Genomic DNA, 27,472 nt, shown 5'->3' on the forward strand with positions numbered 1-27,472 from the left:
CAATGAGACAAAGCCACATGTGTAACACACACAGGGACTCCTGATAAATGGCAGTCGTGGGTCTAAGCGGGCCTGGGGTAAAGTCTTGGTTATGACACTGGGCAACACACACCTCCACAGAGAGAGGGCTATGGAAATGCCACATATCACGTGCATTTTCACAAGGATGCTGGAGGACTACAGCCAGATGTTCACGTCCATGACTTGGCAGTTTGTTTGCAAGCAGCTTCAAGAGCTCCACTCTGGGCTCTGTGTCACTGGCATCGTAAAAGAGAAACCTGTGATCAGGGAGGACGTCTTCCATGTGATGTAGAGTTTGATCACCGTGGTGGGTTTCAGGGATCAGCTTGGCTTATCTTAGGGGAAAAGAAGAAGATTGAGACAAGCCTCTGAATAATCCACACATAACCAGTAGCAGGAGGAACTAGTTGATTTTCTGAAAAATCACTCTCAGATCACAGACTAGCGAAGGATTTATGCTTCCCACGCACGCACGCACAGCTTCTTACTCATGTTTGGGGGCAGTGCCTTAGAATTTTGTTTCTGAATGTTCTCTAACTTTTCTTTGTTGCAGGAAATGCTTTCTACATTTGTCAAAAGAAGAAAATACTATCCTGTGTCTGCTAACGTATCTCCGATCCCCCAGTAGACACTCACTCAAAGCCGGAGACCACGGGAGAGCTGGTGCGGCCCCATCACAGCGGAACCAAAGCATAACTGAAAATTCACCTTTTCTGTCTGATGCGTCTGCCTAAACACATCCTTGAGGAAAACACATCACTTATGGGGGACGTCTCTGTGATGCTTGGGCTCATCTGGCACTTCTTATCACTTAACAGTCCTTCACACACTTGGCCTTCATACAGTTCTAAGGCAGCATCTTCACACTGACTCAGATTTGTTCATCCATCCATCGAATATTTATTGAGTGTCTTTCAGGTGGTAGACACTGCCGAGCATGGCAGAATCCAAAGGGACACATGTGGGACAGGCTCCTTGTTCTCCACAAAGTTAGCAGTTTAACAGCTGACAGATAATATATCCACAATGAAATAAACAAGAAAAATACCAGAGAGCTCATGTGCTCTAATGCTTATTAAAATTAGGCGTTGTGGTAGTGACCGTGAGGGGGTGAGGGTAGTGATCGATAGGGTGCTCAGGGAAGGAGGCACCATTTCAGGTGAGGCTGGGATGACAACAGAGACAGCCAGGTGAAGGTCTCGGGAAGAAGGTACCACACATCCTCACCTACTTCATTTACCAGTGAATCAAGCATGTACTGAGCTCCAGTAAATGGAGCTTGAGGACTGGGGACCGGGTGAGGCAGTGGAGGCTTTCCAGGGACATGGCCTTGATCTTAGCCTTATTAGCATCTCTTCCAGCTAACAGAGCCGTGAGCCCTCACAACGTTCCTGGAAAAAGGGTGAAGAAATCTACCCTTCAGGTTTTGAGGACCAAAAGAAGTGAATATAGTGATGGAAGCCTTCTCTTTGTTTCCACTTTATGGAAGCTGGCTTAGGAAGTGGGACATGGCATCAATGTTGTGATAATGGTACTCGGTTCCCTGAATGAATGAGGAACGAACTAGTTTTAGGCTTGGAGGAGAGAGTCATGGAAGACTGAGAGCCAGCGTGAGCAGGAAAGAGGGGAGGGCATCATGCCCTAAAGGAGCTGAACAGGAAGAGAGGGAGAAAGCTGAGGGGAGTAGAGTTCAAGAGGCTTTTACTAAATGCCTGTCATGCTGAGGCCAGGTACTGGGGACACAAAGCAATCCTCAGCCTCAGGGGAGTTTGGGAGAAATGTTTCACATGGATGATGGCAAAGGTGAGCAGGCGAGCAGCATCTGGCAAAGATAAAGAGGTGAAGAGGCTGGTTTGGGAAAAAAGTTGGTCAAAATCATCCACATATGAGAGGCTGGAATTCTATTCACTCCTAGAGAGCATGCAGTGGAACAGGGAGGCACTGGTTTGGCAGCACACAGACCTGGATCCAACCGATCCTTGCTCCGGCCGTGTGACCAGGGGCAGGCTGACTAACCTCACCGCTTATCAACTGTTGCATCTTTAAAATGGAGTTAGCCTCAGAAATCATACGAAGTTATAACGAGGTTTAGAGATAATATGGGTGTGGTGCCGGCGACATAGTAACCAATGGTCATTATTCCTATACCCTGGCTGAGGTTCTGATTGATAAGGAATTTTCCAAACTGTATTATTACAGCTCTGCAGAATTAAGTGACTGATCGTTTCAGAGCTGAATACTGACCCTCTCAGCGTGGTGTCTGTCACACTCTTGCATTTTACCAGACAAATACAGCACCACTGGTCTAGGGCTGTGCTTTGACTGCTGGCTACTCACGATCCTGTTTTTACTGAGTCAAAACTCAAGCCTGGAAAGCATGCATTTCTTTAGCTAAGCTAGAAAAGTTTGGCAAGGGTTCAGTTACTGCCCGAAGTGCCAGGTTGCAGAGTCCAGAGAGCAGTGAAAGGGACTGATCACTGCTCTACCGAGCCTACAGAAAACCATTCATCACCTCCCCTTACCTACGTGGCGCCGCCCTTGCCAGCTCTTGTTAACCTCTGAATTCCTAGGGTCATTTACATTTTCCTGGCCATGCCCTAGTCTCAGTGACATATGAGGTAGTTACTGTTCATCTATCTTATTTCTTCTAGTAGATTGGTAGGTACCTGGAGGGCAAGCACCTTTATGAGTCCTTGCCTAGCACAGGTAGGCAAATGTCAAACAAATAAAATGAAACTAAGGGACTCACTCTGAATAACAGGCCACAGACTCTCATTATCCCGTGGTGTCTTAAAACACATGTTCACATCCCACAGGATAGACTTTGGAAAAGTTAAAACAAACTCTCTGACCCACAGTGTCTTTGCCTGTTAAGAGCCGCTTCGTCATTGGGTCGTTGTTAGAATTAAATGAGAGATGCATGTTCCTATCCCTTGGGTCAACAGACATCACCCATTATAGAACGAAAAGACAGAGAGAGAGATGCGCTCACCATCTGCCTTTATCCCAAGGGTTTCATTGTCCTTCAGCTTGTATGGTGTCTCCTCCTTACATCTCTACCAATATGAGTCCCTAAGGACTTTTTGCATACCCCAACTGGGCAAATATTACATTTTTCTTTTCTTCTCTCCCTCACTCTTTTTTTTTTTTTTTTTTTTGGCATGAGATGCTTGACTTCATTTTCAAAACAAGACCAATAAGGTTATCAAGAAACACAAGTTCTGCTGGAGTTTGTCCAGAGAATTCAGGGCAGCCGTGGGGATGCTGTAAATGGGAGACTCTCAGAGGAGTTCCCAGAGTAATCTCATTTAGAACTTGGAACCAGACAGGAATTCTGTTGTACCAGGGCCCTGTGCCATTTTTAAAGGAAAAGGTTCATTTTGTATTTCCTCAAATTAGAATGCATTTGGTGGTAGGGCCCTTGTGTATGGAAGAATCTAGAAGAAATAATTGTCCTTTCAATGATTCCCTTAAGATTCCTATCAGAACTCAAGTAGAAAAGTTTCTCACAGTGTAGTGAAAACAAATGAATATATAACTGCTATCTCCTTCACAGAACATAGACGGAAACCAGAAATTCTGTTAGAAAAAAAACCGCCCTGCCACCCAGGAACTCTGGGACCTGCAAGTTACATGACTTCTGTATGCCTCACTTTCCTCGACCCTAAAATGAGGGCGAAGATAAGGCTCAACTCACTGAGGTGCTGAGAGAATTAAATCAGCGAATAACATCAAACATACAGAACAGTAAAGAAATGAGAGAATTACTCCATAAAAGTTAGCTATTATTATAACTACTATCATCACTTCTAACTCAAAGATTCTTTAAGACATCATGCCGAGAGAGTGGGAAAAGAAAAGTAAAACAGCAGAGTGATTATTTTCTTAGTCTTTGGAGACAAATGGAGGTTAACATCCTGACTCCAACAATTACTTGCTCCATGACTTTGGGAATGTAAAACAAAATCTACAAACCCACTTTCTTCATTGTAAAAATTCAATGAGCTTACACATGCAAGGCATCCGGCACAATGCTTGGCATGTAATAATTGCTCAATAAAAGTTATATAAAATAAATCTCATTATTCATTTTTCTACTAGATTTGTTGGCCAACATAATCACCCAGTGCTCAGTAAATGCTTGCAAATACCACTTTGGTCTTTGAGGGATTTTTTCTTTAATAACTGAAATGAGATCTAAGGATAACCATAAAATATGATCACTGATGTGTCCATTCTCAAAATATTTAAATAAAATGTGGCAGGCATCATCCTCAGCTCCCGGCTGAGGGTAGTACCTTGATGGCAAGTCGTTCTGGAATGCACCCAGGGGTTGGTGATGGAGAGACTCAAAGGAGAATGGAACTCTGAATCCTTGTAGTTCACTCTTCAGTCCTTTCCCTTTGTCAAATGTCTCCAAGAAAAAGTTCTTAAATCATTTGAGGCTCAAATGCAGCATCTTTTGTGCACGACCGTGATTCACTGCACATTTGAACAGAACGACAGTGAAGACTGTCTATTTTTCCAAGACCCATTAATTTTCTAAGAATTCTTAGACTCCTAGGCTAATATTATGCTCAGCAAGAGATCCCTCATAAATGTGTCCAAACTTATTTTTATGACAGGGACATAGTCACAAATTATGAATGACTTCCTGATAACCAAAACGAAAAACGAATGGAGTCAATTAAAAAATACAAGCCATTTACACCCTGTTCCATCTTCCAGCAATTTTTAGCGTGAGCAGCTGAGTTTGTGAAGAGGCAGAGGCTTGACGGATATTCGGAGGGACAGAGAAACTTTCTTAGCAACTGAGCTGTCCACTTTCAGCTGTTACAAAAATAGGTCACCTTCATCCTGTCTCAAAAGATCCTTAATAGTATACTTGACAGACAAGAGGGCCACCTGGCTCAAACTTGAACATGACATCATTAGTAATTATTGATAAGCTCTTTAAATGGGGGGGGGTGTGCTCTAAAAGCATGGGGTTTATGCTCTACCACTGCCAGAGTTTCCCTTTAAATTTAGCACCCTTTAAAGCATATATATGTGCAAAGAAGTCATAGTCCACAAGCCCAAGATTAAAAATGAATCATACTTCATGCCAATACTATGCATCTTTAGATAGGTTATTTTCATCATTTCTCTTTTATTATACGACATTTAGTAAAGAACTGTGTGTATGTAGTTTGTTGACTTTTTATGTGGACAACAAAGATGAAAATCTGCAGAGCTAATATATAACCTAGGATATATTTGGTTTTTCTCCCCCCCAGTTATTCCTAAGTATCAAATGTGAGTTCAAAAGAGGCTGCTCTTTAGTGTGATTCTTTAAACAAAAAGAAAAGAAAAGAAAAGATACTAATGTTTAACTCAGATTGTCCTCATCAGAATTTGTGGAAAAGAGAGAGTCTTCAGGGACAACAGTGTGATTTCAGATTCAAGATTTGTAATGGAAAACCAAAGGGTTTCTGTAAAGCTTCTATTTTAAAAGGACTCATGCACGGTCATAACACCCTTCAAAGGAAAATTCTCTAGTCTATTATCCATTTTTAATAAAGTCACAAATACAGACAAAACCTATAGAAGCTTAAAAAAGAAATCTTCTTAAGTTATAGTTTCAGACAAGATGGTCTTAGTCATAAAATATCAGTAAGCAAAGAAGGCGGGGTCTCGGCAAAGTTAAAGCATATTAAAGTCATCTTCATTATAAGCATGGCCCCAAATAACACTTTGGTTCTCCTTGGCAGTGGAGCAAAAGTTTTTCAAATAAGGGATGGAAATTTTTCGAAGCAAAGAGCTAAGTTCCCTATCACACTGCGGTGGAGCAATGCTGCCATTCTGTTAAGAGTAATAGAATGACTACATACCAACCTGCTCGGCTAGCAGGGCAACTGGCTTACAAAAACACATTTATCTGCGGACTCTTTTGATTCTTTCCCTGTAGGAATGGATGAATCCAAAGTTTAGGAGTACTCCTTAAGACGGCCAAAGTATTTTAGGTCAAGCTATAAATTTTTCCTGACGTTCTCTGCCAAGATTATGCTGAGGACTGAGAAGAGAATCCTTAAAATGGTTCCAAAAGTAAACTTTCATCTGCTATGGAAAAAAGAAGTAAAATCACATCTCCCTATCTCTGCTTGATTCCAAAGGCTCACCACCGTATGGCAGGCGCACGACATGTAACCGGGGCCTGGACCCCCAGAGCAGGAATGTTGGGACATCGCCACTATTTTGCTGACGTTTTCCGCTACCTCTAGAAAATCATACGTCTTGCAAGTCTGTCCTCCTTGGCGTCGACCTCTGCAAGGACAAAGGCATCATCTCTGAGAGGAGGGAGCCGAGGGCCAAGTGAAGCTCAAGTCTTTGGAGCCAGGTGGGCTGGGGTCCATACCCTGACTCTCCAACTGGGTTGCCCTGGCCCTGTGACCTTAATTTCTCTGTACCTCATTCTTTCTTATCTGCAAAATGTGGTAATAACAGATAATAACCACCCCCAGGATCGTTGTGAAGGTTAGAAATAAGGCCAACAAACGTACGTGGCAGGCACCATGAAATGCTCCCTGTGGATCACAGAGCCGGGCTCTGTCTGGAGCTACTGTGTAACTATTTCATTACATTTCACTCCACCCTGCTCGCTGGGAACGACTCTTATAAAGACAATACGTGATGCCGTTAAAATTCCCTTATACCCAAAGATTTCCCCTATCGCTTATAAAAGGTTTGCTTCTGTGTTGTCATAAGTAGGTTCCAGGATGCATCGTAAGTCCCACAGATCTAGCCCAAGCTCCTACATCCTCTGCATTTACAGTAGAAATAAAATTTCACACATTTTGAAGTTGACACTAAAGTGTTCCTGAGCCATTGGGTGGAGGGCTCTTGGGTTGCATGGGTCTGTGAGATTCATACATTCTTGACATTTCTGAATTGTCAAAGCGGAATTAGGTCTAACACAGGGCTAGTGAGGATGCGCCCCCGCCCCCCCGCCCAAAACTTCTTTCTTACTGGTCCTTTCCCCTCATTTCATAAACAAACTTGTCTCCTCTTCTTAAAAAAACAAAGCAAAACAAAATAAAAACCAAAACCTTTCTATCTCATGTTTATGGGTAGGTCTGGGTGAACTTCCCTCTGAGAAAGGGAGAACACCCAGATTTCTTTGCTGAGATTTCTCTGCTCTCTGTATTTCCCCTTCACACTTCCACCAGTTCTGGTTCTGTCCTCCTCCTTCCATGGAAACTGCACAAATTGTCGATTTCAACAGACAAGTCTGCTGCTCACACCTCGGTGCTGCCCGAGGCCCTGCTGGTCACATGCCCCTTCTGAAACTCCCAACTGCTTTGGCCTCTGTGACCTGTACTTCCCTAATTCTCTTCATACCGGCCTGGTTCCTCCAGTGCCTCTCGTTCCAGCACCCACTTCGGATGCCTAATCCTCACAGTGAGTTTAGGCTCTGCCTGCAGCCTCCTGCTGTTAATCACTTTGTACTTTCTCCTCGGGTGATCTTATCCCTGCTCAAGATTTCAACCACTGCCTTCTCCCATAGTCCTGCCCAGACTGCATCTGACCTTCTGATTCTCGCATCAATGATCTTCACCTGGATGTTTCCCACACAACTCAGAATGGAACCCATCTTCTACCCTACCATGATGCCGCTCTTGAAATCCCTCAACTGTAGGCACAGCCAAACACCTGCCCAACTTGAAACCAGGAGCTACTCTCCCTCTGACTAATCATTCCCACCCCATCAATCATCAAGTCCTGCCAACTGAGTCTCCTTTTTGTTGTTTTATTTACTCCCTTTCACTCCTACTACGCCAGTCCCACTTCAAGCCCTCATCATCTCGCAGCTGGACTGCTGGACTGTCCCCTAACTAGCCTCCCCATTGCCAATCTTATCCTCTCTAATCGACCCCCCTCACAGCTACTAGACTAGATAGCAGGCCACATCAGTACTCACAGTCCACAGGAAAATCAACAGGCAGGTTCAGCAGGCCAATAACAAAGTCACACAAATGTTCCTCCAGAAGGGTCTTGCCTACACGTTGTATCTCTTTATTCTTGCCCAAACAGAGCTCCCAGACTTCCTGCTGACTTGGAAAGCCGATACCTTTCCAATAAACTCCTTTTCTGCTTAAATAGCCAACTTATGCTGTTTGCAGTGAAGATCCTTGACGAGTGTACAATTCCATTTACTCTCTACCATGATCATAGATTTGGGTCTCCTCCTATCAGTCTACGGGTGCCAAGGGCAGGGACCATGACCAGGCATGTATTCCCAGTCCTCTATGTACTTCAACTGCTAATATAATGCCTGATGGATAGTAGTTACTCAAATGCACATTGGTAGAAGGAATAGTCTTAGATGCTCTTTCTGTAAAACATATGATTCTTTCACGATACTATGAAGTTATAGTACATTTGTTATTAGCTTATCTTAGCCTCAGAATCCCCCAAAACACAAATAACTTTCTCACAAAGTAGAGAAGGCAAATATTCTGACAGATCTCACTGAATCAATCACAAGCCCAATCCTTTCGTTTTCTCACGAACCACATCCATATGCAAGGGTGTATTCCTAGAGCAGACAACTATCTCTACCTGCTTTTATCCATCAGGGTGGCTACTGTTGGTGTCTTACATTTGAGTTCCTTCGGGAAAAAACAGCTCCCAAAAGCCAGCTCAAAGTCTGATAATCTTTTGCTACAAATACTTTACAGACTGAGCAGTGTCCCTCTCAAGGTTGCATTGTGATTGTTTGTGATGGCAGAGGATCAAGGGACTCAGGGAGCCCTGATAAGCCAATAACCCAAGGGCTATTTTTTCCTTGGTATGTCCGAGATGGAACAGACCACCTGTGGGTCAGGCAAGCTGAGACACTGCTTCCCTGTTATACTTGGAAATGACAACACTAGCGTCCAGACGTTCTTGAAGTCCTACAGCAGGAAGGATTATTTAATACAACCTCTTTTACTACAGGGGAAAACGTCAAGGGCGCTGTCTCTCTCTCTCTTTCCTATCAATCTCAACAAGAGATTTAGGGATTGATTAAATTTGCCGTGTTTGCTGATACCACATGCTCTTTGTCGGGCATTGTGAGGATGATGTGATGCCTGTTCTCAAAGAGTAACGCTCTGGCCAAGAGAAGGGGTGGGGACCCTGACAAGGAGGTGCTAATGAGGAGACACATGGTGGGGAGTGAAGAGGGGAAGAGAGATGTTCATCTACCAGAGAAGCTCAGGGAATGCTTCAAGAAAGAGCTGGACATTCAGGCATGGGCAGGGGTAGGATTTCAATAGGCCAGGAAGGAGCAGGGGAATAAAGAGCAGAATACAGACGTGGAGAACAGTGCAAATAGAGCAAAAGGCAAGAAAGTAAAGGGCGTGATGATGAACAGCACATTGGGATTCATGGGAGGGAAGAGCAGATTTATAATTTGGCGCCAATCATGTGGGGCCTTGAGTGCCACGCTAGACAGTCTGCACTTTCTCCTGGGCAACTCATAGTCAAAGGATTCTTAACAAGAGGGCCTTTCTTCTTTCTCACATCTGGAGGGGTGGGCAGTTGGCAGTCATCCCAATGCATTGTCCTCAACCCTGGCCACATATGAGACTCACCTCAGGAGTTTGTTCATTTGTTAGTGCTCGTTTATTTATTAACAATGCCAACTCTGGCCTTATTTCTGGCCAAAGAAATCAGAATCTTTTGGGGTATGACTTTGACGTGACAATTTTTAAAGAAATGTTTAGGTGCTTTTAATATCCACTCAGGGTTGAGAACAATTAGCCTAGTACATAGGTAGGAGAATTTCTCTACAAATTCTTAGTTTTTGTTGGGAATGCTTTGCTGACATAGGTAAGATCCTATGTTTAACTAGGTATGGCCTAATGGGTACAACAGAAATTTCTGATATATTGAGCAAGTTCCTTGCTTTTAAATAACTTCCTCATTTATCATTAGCAATATGTTCGTATGTTCAATATGTTAAGCACTATCTTCTTCCTGTAGCTATTTCATATATATATCATTGGTAATTATGGACATGTTCATATATATGATATGATATATACAGATATACATGAAAAAAGATATATATGATATTTACAGATATGATATATAGAGATATGTGTTTGATACATACAGATGTAAGATATATATATAAATATATAGATATATAGATATAAAAGTTGGCAGATGTGAAAATCAGGATTGACCAACCAAGATACCAAGACATATATCACTTATATTGACATATGGGGTTTCACTTAAATTCCTAAAAATCAAATATTATTTAATAAGAGGTAGAAGTAGGTCTACTGCTGGGGTGACCTAGCAAGGAGGTTCTGCTATTTTAGGAAACAGAATTTTTTATAAATACTACATCATAAGATGCAAGTCACAAAACACACTAACCATACACCAGGGGATTTGAAGGTGGCAATGAAAGCAGAAAGTCCTATGACAAGGAATTATTTTTTTCTCCTAGCATATAGTGACCACAACCAACTTGTACAATTATGAGAAGGGAAGCATCCTAAAAATCCTTGGGTGCCTTGTGGGGGATGAGGGCAGGAGCTGCGTAGCCACTTCCCATTGGGTGACTCTAATTTGAGTAGGGAACAACCCAGACAGGGTGTTGGCCTTGGTAGGAAGGGGGTTGGCCAGACAGAGCCTATGTCCAAAGAAATCAATCAAGGCAGGGAGGAGTAGGGAGATAGAACCAGTCCAGGGAGGTTAAATCCCAAGTGGAGGGGCCAGGTCAGAGAACCCAAGAACCCAGACTGACAGGGAAACCAACGGGTAGGGCCCTGTCCAAGAGCTTAGGGGATGAGAGATCTGTTTGGCTTGGGCTCTCCTAAATACTTTATGGCATCAATCAGACAGATAATTACCTCTGAAAGGCCAGAATGAACCAGGAGCACACATGAAAATGCATAAGGGCTTTTTAATCATCCAATACTAGGTTTATTCATACAGCAAATTCATCCATTCAACAAAGATTTATTGAGCATCTACTATGTGCCAGGCCCTTTTCTATATGCTGAAGATGCAGGCAGGTGGGATACCTACATATCTGAAAGAGTGAATTGATACGCAGTATGGCATAAAACGTTGTGTTTTGTGGGTTTGGTAGGCCCAAAGCACTGTACCTTTGGAACTCATCTTCTTCCATATGTATGAAATACAATTAATTCTCTGAAAAAGACTTTCCAACATTTTATAATTAATACACCAAAGCTTCAGGGTACAGGACCCATGGAGACAGGGATGTTAGGAGAGGGGCAGCAAGGCTGGAGCAAAGGAAAAGAGGAGCGCCAAGATACAAGGCCCTGCCCCAGGCTACACAGGCCTTGTTTTATGACCATGACTCCTAGCCTGTCTGGGCCCCAGTGTTCTCCCCCGTAAAATGAGGAGGTTGCACTGGACAACTTCCAAAGCCCAGTTCTAGAATCTAGGATCCCAGGCAGGACCAGGGCAGAAAACGGGGCTCAGGCTCAGCACACGAGAGCGCTGGTCACCCTGACAGCATCAGGAGCCAGGGCAGCCCCTGGGAGTAGCATGGGACACTGCAGGAGTATCTTGAGCCATTTGCTGGGGTTGAGTGTCTCTCCAAGAGACACCCCAGACTTGTGCTGCTCTCCAGTCTCTACACAACACGGGGGTATGTTTTTCCTTAGAGAGCACCAGGAGACCAATCTGCAGAGGCAATGCAGGTCCAAGCAGGCCTACGGGGGCAGGAACCACCTGATGAACTGATGTCAGGGTGGGATGCTGAGGCGATCCCCCAGAGTCAGGAAAAGAGCTATCATTCACAAGAAGGGAGGACTGTTCCCCCTCTTCCAGGAAGGCCACTTGGGATCCCAGCTAGACTTTTGGCTCTAGCTGAAATATCAGTTTCATGACAGAACACAGAACCAAAACTCAGGTGGCCAAATAACCAAAAATGTCTTCAAGAGAGAAGGAACGGGTTTGGATAAAGAAAGGGGGTGTCAGAGAGACATATGCATGTGATGTCAGCACACTCCACAGCGTCCCCCACTTTACCCGCTCATTGTGCCAAACCTCATAGCCAGCCTTCCTGCCTCAGATAGCATCACTCGCTCCGAGGTACAAATACCATCCGGACTCTTCCATATTAGGCAATTTCTCAAACCCCAGCCCCCACTGTTGTACAAAAACTGCATTCTCTACAGCAAGTGCTTTGAATTTCCTTGTTTCCCGCCCATTCACTGGACACATCTCTGTATCTACCTTCCTTTTCCAGGTGGCTTTAGTGTGCCAACCTTCCAATTAAGGACCAGTACCTGCATTGGGTTTTTAGCTGCCCCCCTTCCTCAGTTCCTCCAACGGCTTCCTTATAGAGTCAGGTTAAAGGTGCTAAGCCAAGGTGTCCAAAACTTAGAGTGGAGCCAACATTCACCCGATGACTCATTTGATTGTGACTCTTCCAATGTAAGGCCAACTTAATGGGCTCCAAGAATCCTCAGCCCAAGGCTTCTGCCCCCACAGCTGGCATTGGGGAAATGGAACCAACAGTTTTGATTTCACCTGAGGACCACTGTCCAAAGCGCTTCCCATAGTCTCTGAACTGTGAACAAATAAACAAGGGTTTTTTTTTTTTTTTTTTTTGAGGATGAATGAAGGAATAAAGATTTTTATAGGATTCAATGGATCTCTTGTTTCCTGGATTTAATTCAAACCTAAAATTTAGAAGCGAATTCAAATTTGAGTCTAACATAATCTCATTCCCTTGACAAATTAGAGGAGATAAAAATATTCCATTGGGCCACTGTTGGCAAAGCTAGAAAGTAGAAGAGGCTGGCTTGCTGTATCCAGTCACCCGCACAGGTGTCACCTCATGTCTGGGGGCCCTTCCTTGCGGTACACAACCCAAGCAAACACCACTGGTTGAAACTCAGCCATCCTGTGCCCAGCGGAGATCAAGCATAGTTCAAGACGGCTATGAGCAAGAGACGTTGGAATGGCAATCGGAGATTCTGAGAGACCTGATACTCTACATAAACGAAGGGAGTGGACCTCAAATACAATTTGGGGCGGCTGAGGAGACATTTCAAGAAGGAGACTTATGCAACTACCCCCAGATTTGATTTTCCCGTGATGAAATTTTAATTTGCAGATTTGTTTCCCTACTTAATTCCCAGCACTGGGCTGTAGCATTGTTCTCTCCACGGCGTGTTAGACTAACAACCAAGGACATATAGAAAGTGCCACTGGTATTCCAAATACTTGTGGGCAAAGTCTCTGAAATCTACAACTTTCTATGGTGGATTGGACACACAGAAGTGGACGGAACCAGTTTCAGAAGATTTTTTGCAGAAGATGAAGGAAATTTGTAGAGAGACTTGGGAACAGCTTGCCAAATTGCCGCCTGTGACGATTTTATCATCTTTAATTTACCAACCTAGAAATGGGTTTATAACAGAAGTTCTACGTGTTGGCCTCTCAGCAGTTGGCGCACATCTCACAGTCCCTCTGGAGTACGCTTGGTTATGTCCAAGGTCTGGCCTTTGAAAAACACAGTACTAGAGGGACGGAGACCTACCCTGCCTCTTCTGCCTGGAGTGCTCAGAGGAGAATGAATTAACGTTCCCCAGCCAAGCCAGTAGTCCTGGTCTCAAGCCAGAAAACAGTGGCCGTTAGAAGTTAGAAAGCAAGCAAAAAGGAAAGCAACAGTGCTTCCATTATAATATTAAACCATAATCACCTTTTCCTATAATCATCTTTCTGTCTTCCCAGAAGGGGCACTGGTTAACTGCCGCTCTGGGGCAGCAGTGCAACCTGGCACTTCCTGTGGGTCTGGAAGGCGGTGGAGCTCGGCAGGCTGTGGCACGTCCACTGACCCCAGAGCAGGCTGAGAGCGGCCACTGTGCTGGGGGTGGGGGCTCAGAGACGGAGGCTCCTGAATTAAGGGCTGATGTCGATTTCCTTTCCTCGGGGCCAGGACCAGGGTGAGGCAGGAGAGGTGTTTAGGGAACAAGATTTAGGGAGGTTTGCATTCTCGGGGTCATGCAAGTGGCTCTTTCTTCTCAGTCTCAGCCCTACTCAGGGCCCCGGGCACCGGGACGTGTGTGTGAGCGTGTGCATATGTATGTGTGTGTGTGTGTGTGTGTGAACATGCACTGTGGTCAGTGGTTCTCAAAGCATCGTCTCCAGACCAGCAGCAGCAGCAACACCTGGGAACTTGTTTGAAATTCAAATTCTCAGGCCCCATCCCAGACCCACTGAATATGAAACTCAAGGTGGGGCTCAACAATCTGGGTCTTGGACGCACACACCAGGTAACTCCCACACGGCACAAGTCTGCGAAGCACAGTGCTAGAGAATAACGCTCTCCAAAGCACGCCCCATGGTCCATGGCAGGTGGCCTCTCAAAATGCTTCACCCACAGCAGGAGCAGGGAAGGGGTGGGGTGGCAAGAAGACAGAGACCTTCCTAAGGCCATCGGCAGGGTAGGTATCCCTCAGACAATAAATCAGGAACTGCTTTTTCCCCAGCTATCCCCAAGTAAACTGTAATAGTCAAGACCTGCCTGCCAACTGTTGGCAATAAATAAAGATTGCTACTGAGCTCGTCCCCGCCCGTGGCTTCCCCTTAACCAGGCAGCTCAGAGGCAGCTGCTGAGACACTGTGTCAGGGGCCAGCCATCTGAACGTTCTGAGACTTCGATGCCCTCCTTTGTAAATGGGGCTAGCATCACCCACCTGTGAGGGGCGGAGAAGCTAATGCATACGCAGTCCAACAGAAGTGTGGGGCAGAGTAAACTGTGGTGGATGCCGAGCAGGGGTTCTGGGCTCCACCCTCCTCCAGGGAGTCGGCTGGGATGCCTTGGGGACTGAGGACAGCTCAGAGGGGAAGGAGGTTAGCCGAGCTCCTTTATGCTACAGTGCTTTAAAAAGGAGGTTATTCCCCAGCCCAAATGACCTGGGGCACCAAGCCTCTAAAAACACAGAGTGGGGGAAAGGAAAGGAGAAGGGGCACCCGGGGCCTGCTGTTGGGAGCTGAGAACTGCTTGTTTTTTTTACCATATAATGAAGGGTAAGAGAAACATCTAAAGACCCACATTTAAACTGTCACCAGAACCCAAACAGTATGTAGTGGTGAGACAGTGACCAACGCCCGCCAGCCCAGCCACCTCAGGCACACAGTCATGGACTTGGTTTCCTCTTTTGCCAAGTGCTGGATGACAGATACAATCGCAGTGTGAGGATGAAGTCACACAACACACTTAGGCACAACATAAACATGAGGGCTTAGCACTCAGGTCCCTTCGCAGAATTACGGAACCCTTTCCGCAGTGTGGAAGAGAACCAGCCCCAATCCGACTTTCCCAGCTCCTAAAGGTGTCTACTGAGGACCAGAGGGGCTGATGACCTGCAGAGGGCACGCAGCTGGTGGGTGACAATCATTAGGGGCGCCCCTTTCTCCCTGCCATTAGGAAGTGCTGGGGGGGAGGCAGAAAATCTCAGAGCCCCCCCCCCCCCACGCAGGCCAGGTAAACAAAGGACGCCCCCCGCCCCCATGTCTTCCCGGGCCATGCGTGCAGCACAGCTGAGGGCTGGAAAGAGGATCCATGACTCACACTTTTCCTCCCGAGGGGATTTAACTCCAAGATAACATTGCCCTTGAGAAAAGGCCAACCAGCAAGGAAGAAAGTTCACCACCTCGGGGCCCGTGTGATCTGGAGCCCCCTTACCTTCCTCGTTTAAAATCCAGGGCAGGAACGCCAACACCGAGTCAAAGCCACAGGTGTTTTCTTCAAAGGCGCAGGATCCGGCAGGCAGGTCCAGGGCGCCCGCCAGTTGCAGGGCTGCGGACACAACACGAATTTCCGTTCGGGCTAGGGCTGGGAGAGTCTGCACCAACTCGGGGCGCCCGGGGGCGGGGGGAGGGGACTAGGTGAAAGTGAGGGGCATGCACGCGGGGAGCGGCCGGAGAGGGATGCACTACTACCCCCTCCCCCGCCCCCGGCGCTTCCAATGCACAGCCCTACGTCCACCCCGTCGCCGCCCCAGGCTCGGCAGTGGGGTAAGGCTGTCGAAAAGGATCCGGAGGCGCCCTCGGATGGCCCGGCCCAGGAAAGCGAGCCCGGCCACGGGGGCTGCGGGAGCGGGTCGCGAGGGCGCCCCCCGGGGGTCCCCCTCGGTCCTTGCACTTACCTTGCATTGCCAGGAGGACGCCCCTTAGCAGCATGGTCGCGCTTCGGGGAGAAAGGACGACCGGAAAGGGGTGCAAGCTGCCAGCCCGCTGGGACCCGCTGCTCCGGTGAACCGGAGCGGGGGCGCCGGGGACCCGGGGAAGGAGAGAGAAGTCGAGAGGCTGAGCGTGCACTTGGAGCTGCCCAACTTTGCGGAGCGGCTCGGGAAGCTGAGCGGAAAGCTGGAGGTGCTTGACTGGTGCGCGCCGCTCGCCCGGCTACAGCCGCGGGTCAGATCGCGTCCCGAGTGAAGCCGGCGCACAACTGGTCCCGGGCGAGGATGGGGCTGGGCGGAAAGGAGACAATTGCACACTTTTGAAAAACCAGCTAGGACTGGCCGGGAGAGGAGAGGTCGGGATGCAGCGCCTGGGCTCAGAGTTTTAAAGCTTGGGACCAGACCCCTCGCAGACACTTGGAGGGGGCAGGCCTTCGAGCAGCCCCTCCGATGGGCCGGGACTGGAGGCGCCCCGCCCCGCCCATCCGCGGTGGGAACCAGCTTATTTCTGGGGACAGCTTCCCCGCATCTGGCACACCAGTACTGCAGGGCTGGCCCTAATTTTAACTTCTTCTCCCCAGAATGGAAAAGGGTGGAATTCTCCTAGGAAAACCTAGAAGAGAACTTGGCAACTGTTTGGTGACATAAGCTTTGTATCTCAGGAGTCGCGCGTTCATGGCCCAGTAATGCTAAGCCTGGAATACCACCCCCTTTTTTTTAGCAGTGGAATGTCTGGCATGCCTGGTGCTCAGCATTCCCTCTGTCCGGTAAAATGGGGGCATTCCTCCTCTCCAAAGAGCCATGATAAATTAGTAGTGTTCTAAATTGGCATGGGGGGGTGATGTCAGGGAGGGGGTTACTGTGAGTGCCTTGAGCACTAAGTGGGTCTTTAAAAATATTCTCTTCCAAGAAAGGACGTGGTGGGGATTTTTTTTCCTTCTTAATGGTCTTTACAATTTTGTGATTCTCAAACTTGAGGGTGCTTCAGAACCCCCTGGAGCGCCCCACCATCTGAGTTTCTGATCTGGTAGAAGTGGGTTGGGGCCCGGAGATTTTGCACATTCTTATCAGGTTTCCAGATGCTGATGCTGATGCTACTAGTCTGGGACCACGCTTTGAGGAGCCCTGGCCTAATGAACTCCTGTTAACCATCCGAGCCCTGTTCACATGCCTTCACCTGGTTTCCAGCCTCTCCTGGCTTTCCTTGGCCTTCATTGGCAGCTCCTCCTCCCTAACCTGCCTGCCCCCCCACCACCACTGGAGTGCCTTCAAGCTCTGTCCTTTTAGCTCCACCACCACCACCACCCCCAGTAATTTCATCCAGTTTCATAGTTTGAACACCAACTATATAGCCTGATGACTACCAAACTTCTATTTCTAGCCCAGACTGCTCACTGACTCCAGACTCTTCTCCCTCATGGCCACCTCAACATTTTCTTTTGGATGTTTAACAGCTACCTCACACTTCACAGGTCCCAACATGAACACTTCCGAGCCCTTCCCGAGCCTGCCTCCTCTTGTGTTTTTATCTCAGTTAAAGGAACCTTTCTCCCCCACTTGCTCAGGACAAAACACTTCGAGTTATCCTTGGCTCTTCTCTTTCTCTCAAGACATTACCAATTCTGTCCATTCAGGATTCAGAACACAGCAGATGCTGGGCATGCTCCACGCCCACAGTGACTGCCCTAATCTAAGTGGCCGTCATTAGCCAGGGAGGGTGCAGGAGCCTCCTAAGGGCGGTATCCCTGCCTCTCCTGCCTTGCTCGCTTGCACTCCACTCCTAACAGCCGTCAGGGGCATCCTTTTAACACAGAAATCAGGCCATGTGGCATGTCATTTCTTGGCTCCAGACTTGTAACAGCTTCCTACATCAGCAAATCAAAACCCAGTCTTCAGGGGCGCCTGGCTGGCTCAGTCGGTTAAGTGTCTGACTCTAGATTTTGGCTCAGGTCATGATCTCAGGGTCCTGAAGTAGAGCCCCATGTTGGGCTCCATGTGCTTAAGATTCTCTCTCCCCTCTACCCCTACCCCCTGGTTGGGCGTGTGCTCTCGCTCCCAAATAAACAAAAAACAAAGAACCAGTCTTCACAAAGACCTACTAGGTCCTACAAGACCTGCCCTACCCCTCATCGCTCTGATCTCGTCTGCCCTGCTTACACCCCTCCAGCCACATCGACCTCTTGGCTGGTTCTCAGATACAAGGTACCTGTCCTCCCAGAACTTTGTGCTGGCTGTTCCCTCAGCTTGAAATGCTCTTCCCTACAGATCCATGTGACTCACACCCACACTGCCTTCAGGTCTTTATTCCCTGGTCACTTTCAGTATCAGAAATTCAATAGCCTCTCTTTAGAGGCTTTCTTCACCCCCAGGAAGAAATAAGCCCCCAGGATCCTTTTAAAATAAGTTTGGACAAATTCTCATGAGTTCTCTGTAAGCAATGACTCAAAGGACCTAAAATTTGTTTACGGTGTGTGTGTTTATATGCTCTGCCTCAGGTGGTAGTTAATAATGAACATTTATCGTGCTTACTATTATAACTATTTTATATAGAAAATCTTATTTAACTTTCACAAGGACTCTATGAGGTCAATGTCATTATTGCTTGTATTTAATAGATGGGGAGACTGAGGTGCAGAGTTCAGTGATAGCAAGAGGCAGAGAGACTTAAACCCACATCTGCTTTATTCCAAAAGCCTATTCTCTCAATTGGTAAAATAACCTGTCTCCTTCGTCTTACATTCTTTTTGGATTTCTTGCTCATAGATGATGCTACGTATCTGAGGGATTTCATCAGATTATGTAATTAAAAATTCAAAAACAGATAGGAATCCACTTGAAACCTCAAAACACTATTTTCAACCAAGCAAGCTTCCAGCAACTATCAAACTGGTACTCCTTTTTCTAGGTACCTGCAGAGTATTTCAGAGTTTTAGGATTGCCTTAGATTCATTTGCATGTTCCAACTCTTGGGAAAGTGAAAAACTTCAAAGCCATAAAGAGATCTTCAAAAATTTTTAAATATATATTAAAACCTCAAGGCAACATCATTTATTGCCACCTATGGGAACCTGAATCCTTACACATAAACACAAAGTTAGTTGGAGTAAAACTTCGATTTCACATATAATTGCATGAACTGAAGCACAGATGATCCTTTGACATTGGTGCAGGTTGGGGTCTGTGGGAAGCAGACTCTGATTTGGAGGTTAGGGTGCAGGCTGGTTCCTAAGGGTGCCCTTGGGCTCCGCACCTGTGGAAGGGAGGAGGAGGAGGCAGGACTGGGCCGAGGGAGAAGTGACATTGCAATGCAGGCCCCACAAAGCCTCTCCTGACCCCATAGGCTACACTGGAGTTAAAACGGCCCACACAATTTACCCCATATTAGGCTGATATGGCCAGATTCTTTGCATTGCTCCTTCCATCACACAAGTGATGTGGTCCTCACAAGGACAGGTGATCCCCAACAAGGGGGCTCTCTACACTGAGGCCGACCCTCAAGGGGGTTGATGGCTGAAGGCTGTTTGAAGACAACAATCCCACCACCTGAGATGACAAGTCCTTCCTTGATGGAGGATCTGGATAGCACACTGGTGTCCACCACAGACATTTTGCAGAGAAGGGAAAGAATACTGCATGTGGAGAGAGCCAAGGAGAAAATCCAGAAAATCTAGAAATTATGTGCATCGACCCACTTCCTCTGGTCACAAATCATGGAGCCCTGTGACCATGTGCTGCCTCAACCCCTGGAAAAGCAGCATCAGGCCCCCAGGTGAGAGCTACCCAGGAGTCTGTCCTCCAAGATTTAGCTTCATCGAGTGATTAAATAACACATGTAAAGTTCTGGTTTATAGAAAGCACTCAATAAACATTAGGTATTACAGCGAGTTGAATGGTAGCCCCTCCCCAAAAGATATGTTGTGAATGTGACTTTATTTAGAAAAGGCGCCCTGCAGATGTAGTTAAATTAGGGATCTTGAGCAAAGATCATCCTGGATGAGGAAATGGGCCCCAAATTAAGGGCAAGTGCCCTTCAAGAGACAGAAGAGCAGTAACAGACACAGGTAAGGGTGGAGGCAGAGACAGGAGTGGGGGAGCCAGAAGAGCCTCAAAGCAGATCCTGTCCCAGAGCCCCCGAGGAGTGTGGCCCTGCAGACTCCTTGACTTCACACGTCTGGCCTCCAGAGCTGTGGGAGAAGAACTTTCCGTTGTCTTAAGTCCCCGGCTTTGTCCTGGTGGCTGTAGGACACTAAGGCAGAAAGTGTGAAGCATCAGGCAGTCACGTGCCAGGCACTTTCCGTGTGTCTCTCATTCAATCCTGCTACATCCCTGTGAGATGGACACTTGTTACCTCCGTCTTACAGATGACGGGGAAACAGGCCCAGAAGCGTCCTGTAACTTGTTCTGGGTCCCATGTCCAGCTACACCGCCCCAAGTGCTTCCTCTTTACAAAGGCCTGTCGCGCCTGACAAGGGCTGCAGGGGAAGGGGCCTGCTGTCTCTGGGGCAGCCGCACGAGCCCTCTCACAGGGCCTGGCTATCCTTGCGCTCTGGGCTGCTTCGCCCCCTGCTCCCCTCGGGGGCCCTCAACCAGGGATCCCGCTTTTTGCTGTGTCACTCTTGCGCTGGAGATCTAGCTTGGTCTCGATCCCAGTTTTCTGGGCACAATAGAGGAAGGTGAAACAGGGCGCCCCTGCGCAAGAGCCCGCCTCACCCTCCGTCGGGCCACTGAGGCATCAGAGGGAACAGGCTCATCTGTGAAAGTAAAGAAAGAAATCTGGTGCTTATGACGTCCCCTGAGCGCATGCGCATCGCAGAGTGGGGCCGACTCGGAGGCTCTTCTCGCGCACCTTCCCTTCTGTTTGCCTCTCTCCCTTCTGGTCGTTCTTACAGAGTGCCGTGTCAGGTCCCTTCTGCAAACATTTCCTGAGCACCTACTATGTGCCAGACATAGTGCTCAGGGCTGGAGACCCAGGGGTGAACGAGATACTTTCTCTGTCTCACGGACCAGAGGCTGACCCATGGAAAGACCACTGCAATAAAATATGCTGGTGAGGTAGAGCCAGGACCGCAGACATGAGCTGGTAGCAGGGGGATTTAGGGAGGGATGGTGGAGCAAGCAGGCCCAACCACAGGGCATCACTGGCCCTGGCCCAAGGCCAAGTCATTATGGCAGGAGAGGGGTCCAGCCCTGCTTATTTTGCCCAATTTTTCAAAAGAAGCCCAATGTCCAGATATAGATGCAATAGCATCGATTTTCAAATACTGGCAATGAATTACAACAGAATATATTTAAATCCCTGTGCGGGTACAGTAACACTTGGTGGGAGGCTAAATTCAATTCCTGAGCTGCCATTTACGGCACCAAGGAAGAACCATGGAGACAGAGACTGGGACGCTTCACCACCATCCTTCCAGAGCAGGTGGCCAGACACAGATGACCAGTCCGATTCTAGAGAAGAGAAAACAGAGGCAGAAAGAGTCTGACTGACTTTTAACCAAGGTCACATGTCTCTAAGCGCTGGGGACAAGATGGGAAGTCATAAGCTTGCTTCCTCAATGGCCGGGATTTGGGAACACAGAAAGGACTTTGTATACTCTGAGTCCTGTGCAAAGGTAAGCTATTCAAAATATCCTTATAGTAATTATACTTTGGTATCTTTCTATGACATACTCTATGTTTTAAAATTACATAGACAACTTTATATATGTATATATCTTTTTTCCTTTCTTGCTTCCTGGGTCCCCTCTGATTTATGCCAAGACATTGTCTCTGCTCTGGAGTTTTGTCTGTCTTTGCCTCTCTCCATCTTTCTTTCTTTCTCTCTGTGTCTGTCTGTCTCTCTCTCTTGGTGTCTGTGATGTACTCTGGGGCTCCCTTCTGCCTCTCACTCAGCATTTTCTCTGTCTTGCTTTCATGTTCTCTCTCTCTCTCTTTCTACATAGACCCCAACGTACCTCCCCCCGCCCCCCATTGCATGCTATCAGGTAGAAAATGAGCTGGTAAAACAATTCCAGACTCTGTGGGTTGTCCTGCCAGTGACCTTCATTGCATTCCTGCACGAGGTGTCTGGGGGCTCTGCCCCAAGGCTGGCTGGCAGTGTCCCTTGGTTCCTGACCAGCACCAGCTGCCTCTTACCCCTTGTGCCTGCTGCAGGTCTGACTCATCTACCGTGAGGGACTGAGGCCCAAGGTTAACCAGTTCTTAACAAAAGAATCTCCTGCTATTATAAAACACGCGCCCCACTCTTCAAATTGCCACACTCAAATGACCTGAACTGGTAAAGTAGATATGTCCTTTACAGTGGGCATTTAAAAGGAACAGACGCTTAAACAGATACTTTCTAACATTAATCTTTGTTCCATCAGTTTGAATGCTAGCTTGGAGTCAGACATCTTTCACTATGGTTTGATGGCCATCTTTTGAACTTTTTTTTAAGTCAAAATTCATGGGGCTGAGTCATCACAGTGAAAATACTACCACCTTTTACTTAGTGTTTGTGATGTGCCAAATGGTTTCATGGTCAATTTATGGGGGAAGAAGCTAGGCCTAAAGAATTTAAGTGACTTGCCCAAAGGTGTGGGGCTGGGCTGTGAACACAGCTCCAGCTACCACCAAAGCCCTCTTGACCTGTCTACACTTCCAGGGCAGGGAAGGTTTGGGCAAACACTATGCAATGTCCTGTTCTCTGACCCCACACCTTCTTCTTCTACCCCTAGGCTGGGCCAAGGCCAGCACAGCGAGTTTCTCTCTGCCCCACTGAAGCATCTATACCCGGAAGTTCTGCAGGAGAAGCCCTTTGTGATTAGAGTCAAGCCTATCTTTCCATTCTGAGCCCATCATAGCCCAACCTACTCCTGCACCAGCAACGTGCTGGCCCTTAACTGTCCCCGGGCCACTCATCCTATGTTCTCACCTGCTCTTCTCTCTGTTCAGCATCAGAATGCTTTCCTCCCCTTCTCCCATTGGTAAGCTCCTTGTAATGGGTTAAATTCTGCCCCCAACCCCCAAGGTCATACACTGAAGTCTTATCCCCAAGTACCCCAGACTTTATTTTGAAACAGGGTCACTGCAGTTACAATTAGTTAAGATGAGGTCACTGGAGGAGAGTGAGCCCTAGCCCAATACGACTGGTGTCCTTATAAAAAGGTGACATTTAGACACAAATACACACAAGGAAAGCACTCTTGAAGATGGAGGCAGAGGTCCTGGGGGTGGTTCTGGAAGATCACCAGCAAACCAGTGGAAGCTGGAGAGGGTAGGAGCTGCTTCTCCCTCACCGCTCTCAGAGGGAACCACACCCCCCACCCCCGCTGACATTTTTGGATTTCTGGCTCTAGCTCTGACATTTCTATTGTTAAAGTTACCTAGCAGGTTGTACTTTGTATGCAGGCCTAGGAAGCTAATGTACTCTGTTTTGTGTGGGTCTCACCTAGGATAGTAATGCCACCAGCTAGAAATGCCCGGAGGCACTCACCTTGGCCCCACTGAGCTTCCCACAGACCTCTCTTCTTTCCAAACCACTGCTACAACTAGACTGACCCTTGTAGTTCTTATTATGATCACAAGATGCCTTTCAACAACAAACTACCAACAAACTTTGGAAAAGAAATGAAGGTTTATTACTTACAAGACCTAGAAATTACACAGCACACCTGAGGCCACTGTGAGGTGTGTAGGTAGAGAGACACGGCGCCCATGGGCCTGGGTTCTGCTTTTGTTGGGGTTGGGGTGGGACCTAGGGTTTCGTGGGCTCACTACTGGTGAATTTAAAATGTCAGGCAGGAATTTAAAGCAAGGGAGAAGAGACAAGTGGCCCAAATGGCCAGTTACCGAAATCAACCAAGATCTTTAAAACAAAGAAGACTCAGTGAGGAAAGGTGGCCTCACTCTTTATCTAGACCCTGTGGCTGGCAACGTGTTTATTCAAGATAGCTATTCAAGATAGTGAGTCCAGTCTTTGAAGGAGATGCCTTCAGCAATCAAAGCTTAAGTCGGGACTTGCTACAAAAGGAAAAAAAAAAAACAGTCTGTCTGCACTGCCCGCTCCCATTCATTTCCAAAGACTGCTCAAGTGTCCTGTCTTCCTCTCTCTGGGCTTCCTGTCCTCATAAACTGCAGTGTATATTATTAGGCTGTATTGCAATCACTTTGTTTATGTCTCTGTAATCTGCAAGGGAAGCTGATACTTCAAGGGCTGAGAATTCGGCTTTTTACTTGTTTCTGCTCCCGTGTCATCTGTGGGCCTGGTTAATTGTAGACGCTCATTAAATGCTGAAGGAGAGGTTCTGGAAGGCACATCCTCACAGGTAAACACGGCCAAGAGGCCTGCTTGGGCTGCAGCCCTATTATTAGAAGGGAAATAACTAAATCTAAGCTCTAGATCACCCAGGAGGTTATTTATGGAAACAAATGAGCTGCACAGATGTGCTCTGAGAGCCTAGAGTCATTGCGAAGAGGAGTGACAGCCTGAACAGCAAGTAGAGTAGGCTTCCTGGGATCAGAGCAACACATCTGGCAAACTCCAGGGAGGGAAGGAAGGTGAGGGAGGCTCTCAGAAGCCCACTTTCATGAGAGGCAGAGGGGGCTGCAGGGAGAGGACTTGACCCCTGGATGGAGGCACCAGGCCTGGGGGTTTGGAGGAAAGTAGAGATCATGGAACAGCCTGCATCCTGCCATCTGAGCCTGTCACAGCCCAGCCCCATGGACTCCTGTCTGGGTCCAAGAGAAAGGTTGGGCTGTCGGGAACCCAGAAAAGTCTGTTCCCCTAAATCCCACAGAGGGCTACAAACAGCTCCATGACCCCTGGGGCAGTATTAAAAAGAGCAGGTGAGCAGTGTCTTGTCTGACCTTGCTGCAGACATTGCTGGCATTTCAAGGTTAACTGCAGGAAGAATGGGCAGCATGTGTCTGTGCTGGGGCAGGGGAGGGGAGTGGTGCAGGCTGGCTTGTGAGCACCCATGTTTGCCCCTGGGACAACCTCTCCAATCCTGGAGTTAAGGCTCTGTGTCACCTGCTGGGGCTACGAATGAACTGAAGGACCTTGGAATTGGACATAATGACAGTTAATGGTGGCTCCAGAGACAGGGGGAGCCCTGTGCCCAGCCTGGGCTAAACCCAAGTGGTCTGCTTTCTCCTCTTCACGTTTTGAGTACTGGGGCCTGGAAAAAAAGGAAGAATGAAGAATTCTGCAGCCAAAAACATTCCCCAAAAGAGCCATGAAACCTTACAGCCTCTGACATTATTCATGTGTTAGATTGAGGATGTACAGATGTACACTCTGTGTGATTTGATCTAAACCGAACAGAGACCATGATGCTCACAACTACTCAGAGACAGAATGGACACCATCTGGGAGGGGGACAGACAGCAAATATCAGCTCTGAACAGGCCCGTGCGGGGTGTGTGTGTGTGTGTGTGTGTGTGTGTGTGTGTGTGCATGCGGGCACGTGCGTGTGGAAGCTTAAAATGCAAAGGCCTAAAATGCTGGGTACTTAAAGATGTTAACTGACACCAATGCCTTCAGATTTTCAAAGTGCCCAAGGCCCAGGTGATGGCTGATAATGAAGAAACTCTACCCCTAGGCATTGCACGATGCCTCCATGAGCCAATCCAGTGAAACACAATTCCAGCCGTATATTATAAACACCTGGGGAGTTCCTTCTTTTTAATGCGAAGGTTGGGCCCCAGCAGACCAATGAAATCATCATTTCTGGGATAAGACCAAAGCACAGGTACTTCCTTAAAGCTCTCCAAGCTGATTCTACTAAGCCAGGGTTAAGAATGCTCTGGCTTAATATTTTCATCATCAACACAGTTAAGTACTATTATTGTTCATTTTTTTTTAAGCTGTTTGAAAAGAACAAGAGAGTGTTCTATCATAACAGGGAGAGTAATTTTGTCATTGAGACCATGGACACTGGAGTTTAACTTGGAGCTCTGCCACTTACTACCTGTGAAGTTAGAGCACACTGTTGAGTGCCTCTGTGCCTTAATTTCCTCTTCTGTAAAATGCAAATAGCAGTACCTGCCATATGGGGTGTAATGAGTACTAGATTAGTTTATATTATTATTAGTTTATATTATTTGAGTACTCAAAAAAGTGCTGGCACTATGTAAATATTAATATTCATTTTCTTTTTTAAAAAAAGATTTTAATTTATTTATTTGTCAGAGAGAGCAAAAGAGAGAACACAAGCTGGGGGAGGGGGGTGGCAGGCAGAGGGAGAAGCAGGCTCCCTGCTGAATGAGGAGCCCGATGCGGGACTCGATTCCAGGATCCTGGGATCATGACCTGAGCCGAATGCAAACGCTTAACTGACTGAGCCACCCAGGTGTCCCACTAAGATTCATTTTCTATCAACTAAGTTTTCCAGGTCAGGCTTGTAGTTGAGATTGATTATGGAGTCTATCCATCAAAATAGCCTCTCATATCGTGTCCGGCCTTTGCGGGTTGGGAAGAGGCAGAAACTAGAAATGTAAATTGGACAACTGGTAAACCGTAGCTTTAATGTCTTACCAGAGTAGAAGAAAAATCTAAACTATTGAGTGGATGCATTATTAGTACCAACAACTAAGACATTAAAAATAGTAATGTAGAAAATAGTTTCAGGATTAAAATAGAACCTTCATCTGATGATACCTGAGGTGGTACAAACAAGATGGAGTAGAAGATACGAAGAGGCTTCTTACAGGATTATGTTTTTTAGAGGCTAAAGAAAATTATCTTGGTTCCTGCTTATAGCCTGAAGGGCAGGTTTGTCTGTGTCCAATAAAAATGTCTTCTTAAAAAAAAAGAGAGAGAAACTTTTAAATGAGACATCTTGTTTCTAAACTGCTGGAAGCCCCCATAACTCCTCCCAAACTGAAAATGTTGCTTTTCTCATTACACATTTTAAAACTTTACATACACATTTATTTTATATTTATTTTGTTATGGGGAAGCTTACTTATTCACTCACCCATAGCAGGCTCAAATTAGACTTCTGAATACCCAACTTATTGGACTCAGAATTGTTCTCATGTATGGTGGGATGGGGATGTTCCATGGGAAACTGGTTCCCTCACTTCTAGGCTTCCTTCCAAAGCCAGGCAATAGGACTGAAATGGCTTCTTTCACTCTAAGTATGGGAATGTCTTGCAGTGGTGGCTGCCTTCTGCGTCTCTGCTAGGTTTCCATATTGGGTCAAAGACATCGCCACATTCCTCCAGAAGGGAATAGCTTCTCTGTAGGTAGCATCCGCCTG

At 46.9% G+C, this 27,472-nt stretch overlaps 1 protein-coding gene across 4 annotated transcripts in view; it reads right to left on the bottom strand.

The window, feature by feature from the left end:
• The window catches only part of MAMDC2 (MAM domain containing 2), a 278,192-nt gene that overhangs the window by 130,270 nt on the left and 120,450 nt on the right, over positions 1-27,472 (bottom strand). For 3 of the 4 annotated variants that reach the window (XR_005831848.1, XM_040620254.1, XM_040620255.1), the window contains exons 5-6: positions 16,197-16,520; positions 15,734-15,847 (exon numbers count right to left, since the gene is read on the bottom strand). Coding sequence is in view for 3 of the 4 variants with exons in the window: in XM_040620254.1 (XP_040476188.1) it covers positions 15,734-15,847; positions 16,197-16,230 (148 nt within the window). In the remaining variant the exon portion in view is untranslated. Of the gene's footprint in view, positions 1-15,733; positions 15,848-16,196; positions 16,655-27,472 lie in introns of those variants that run through there. The other variant, XM_040620253.1, reaches the window with a different exon arrangement.

The sequence above is a fragment of the Ursus maritimus genome, unplaced genomic scaffold (genome assembly GCF_017311325.1).
Source record: "Ursus maritimus isolate PB19 unplaced genomic scaffold, ASM1731132v1 scaffold_34, whole genome shotgun sequence".
NCBI classification, from domain to species: domain Eukaryota; kingdom Metazoa; phylum Chordata; class Mammalia; order Carnivora; family Ursidae; genus Ursus; species Ursus maritimus.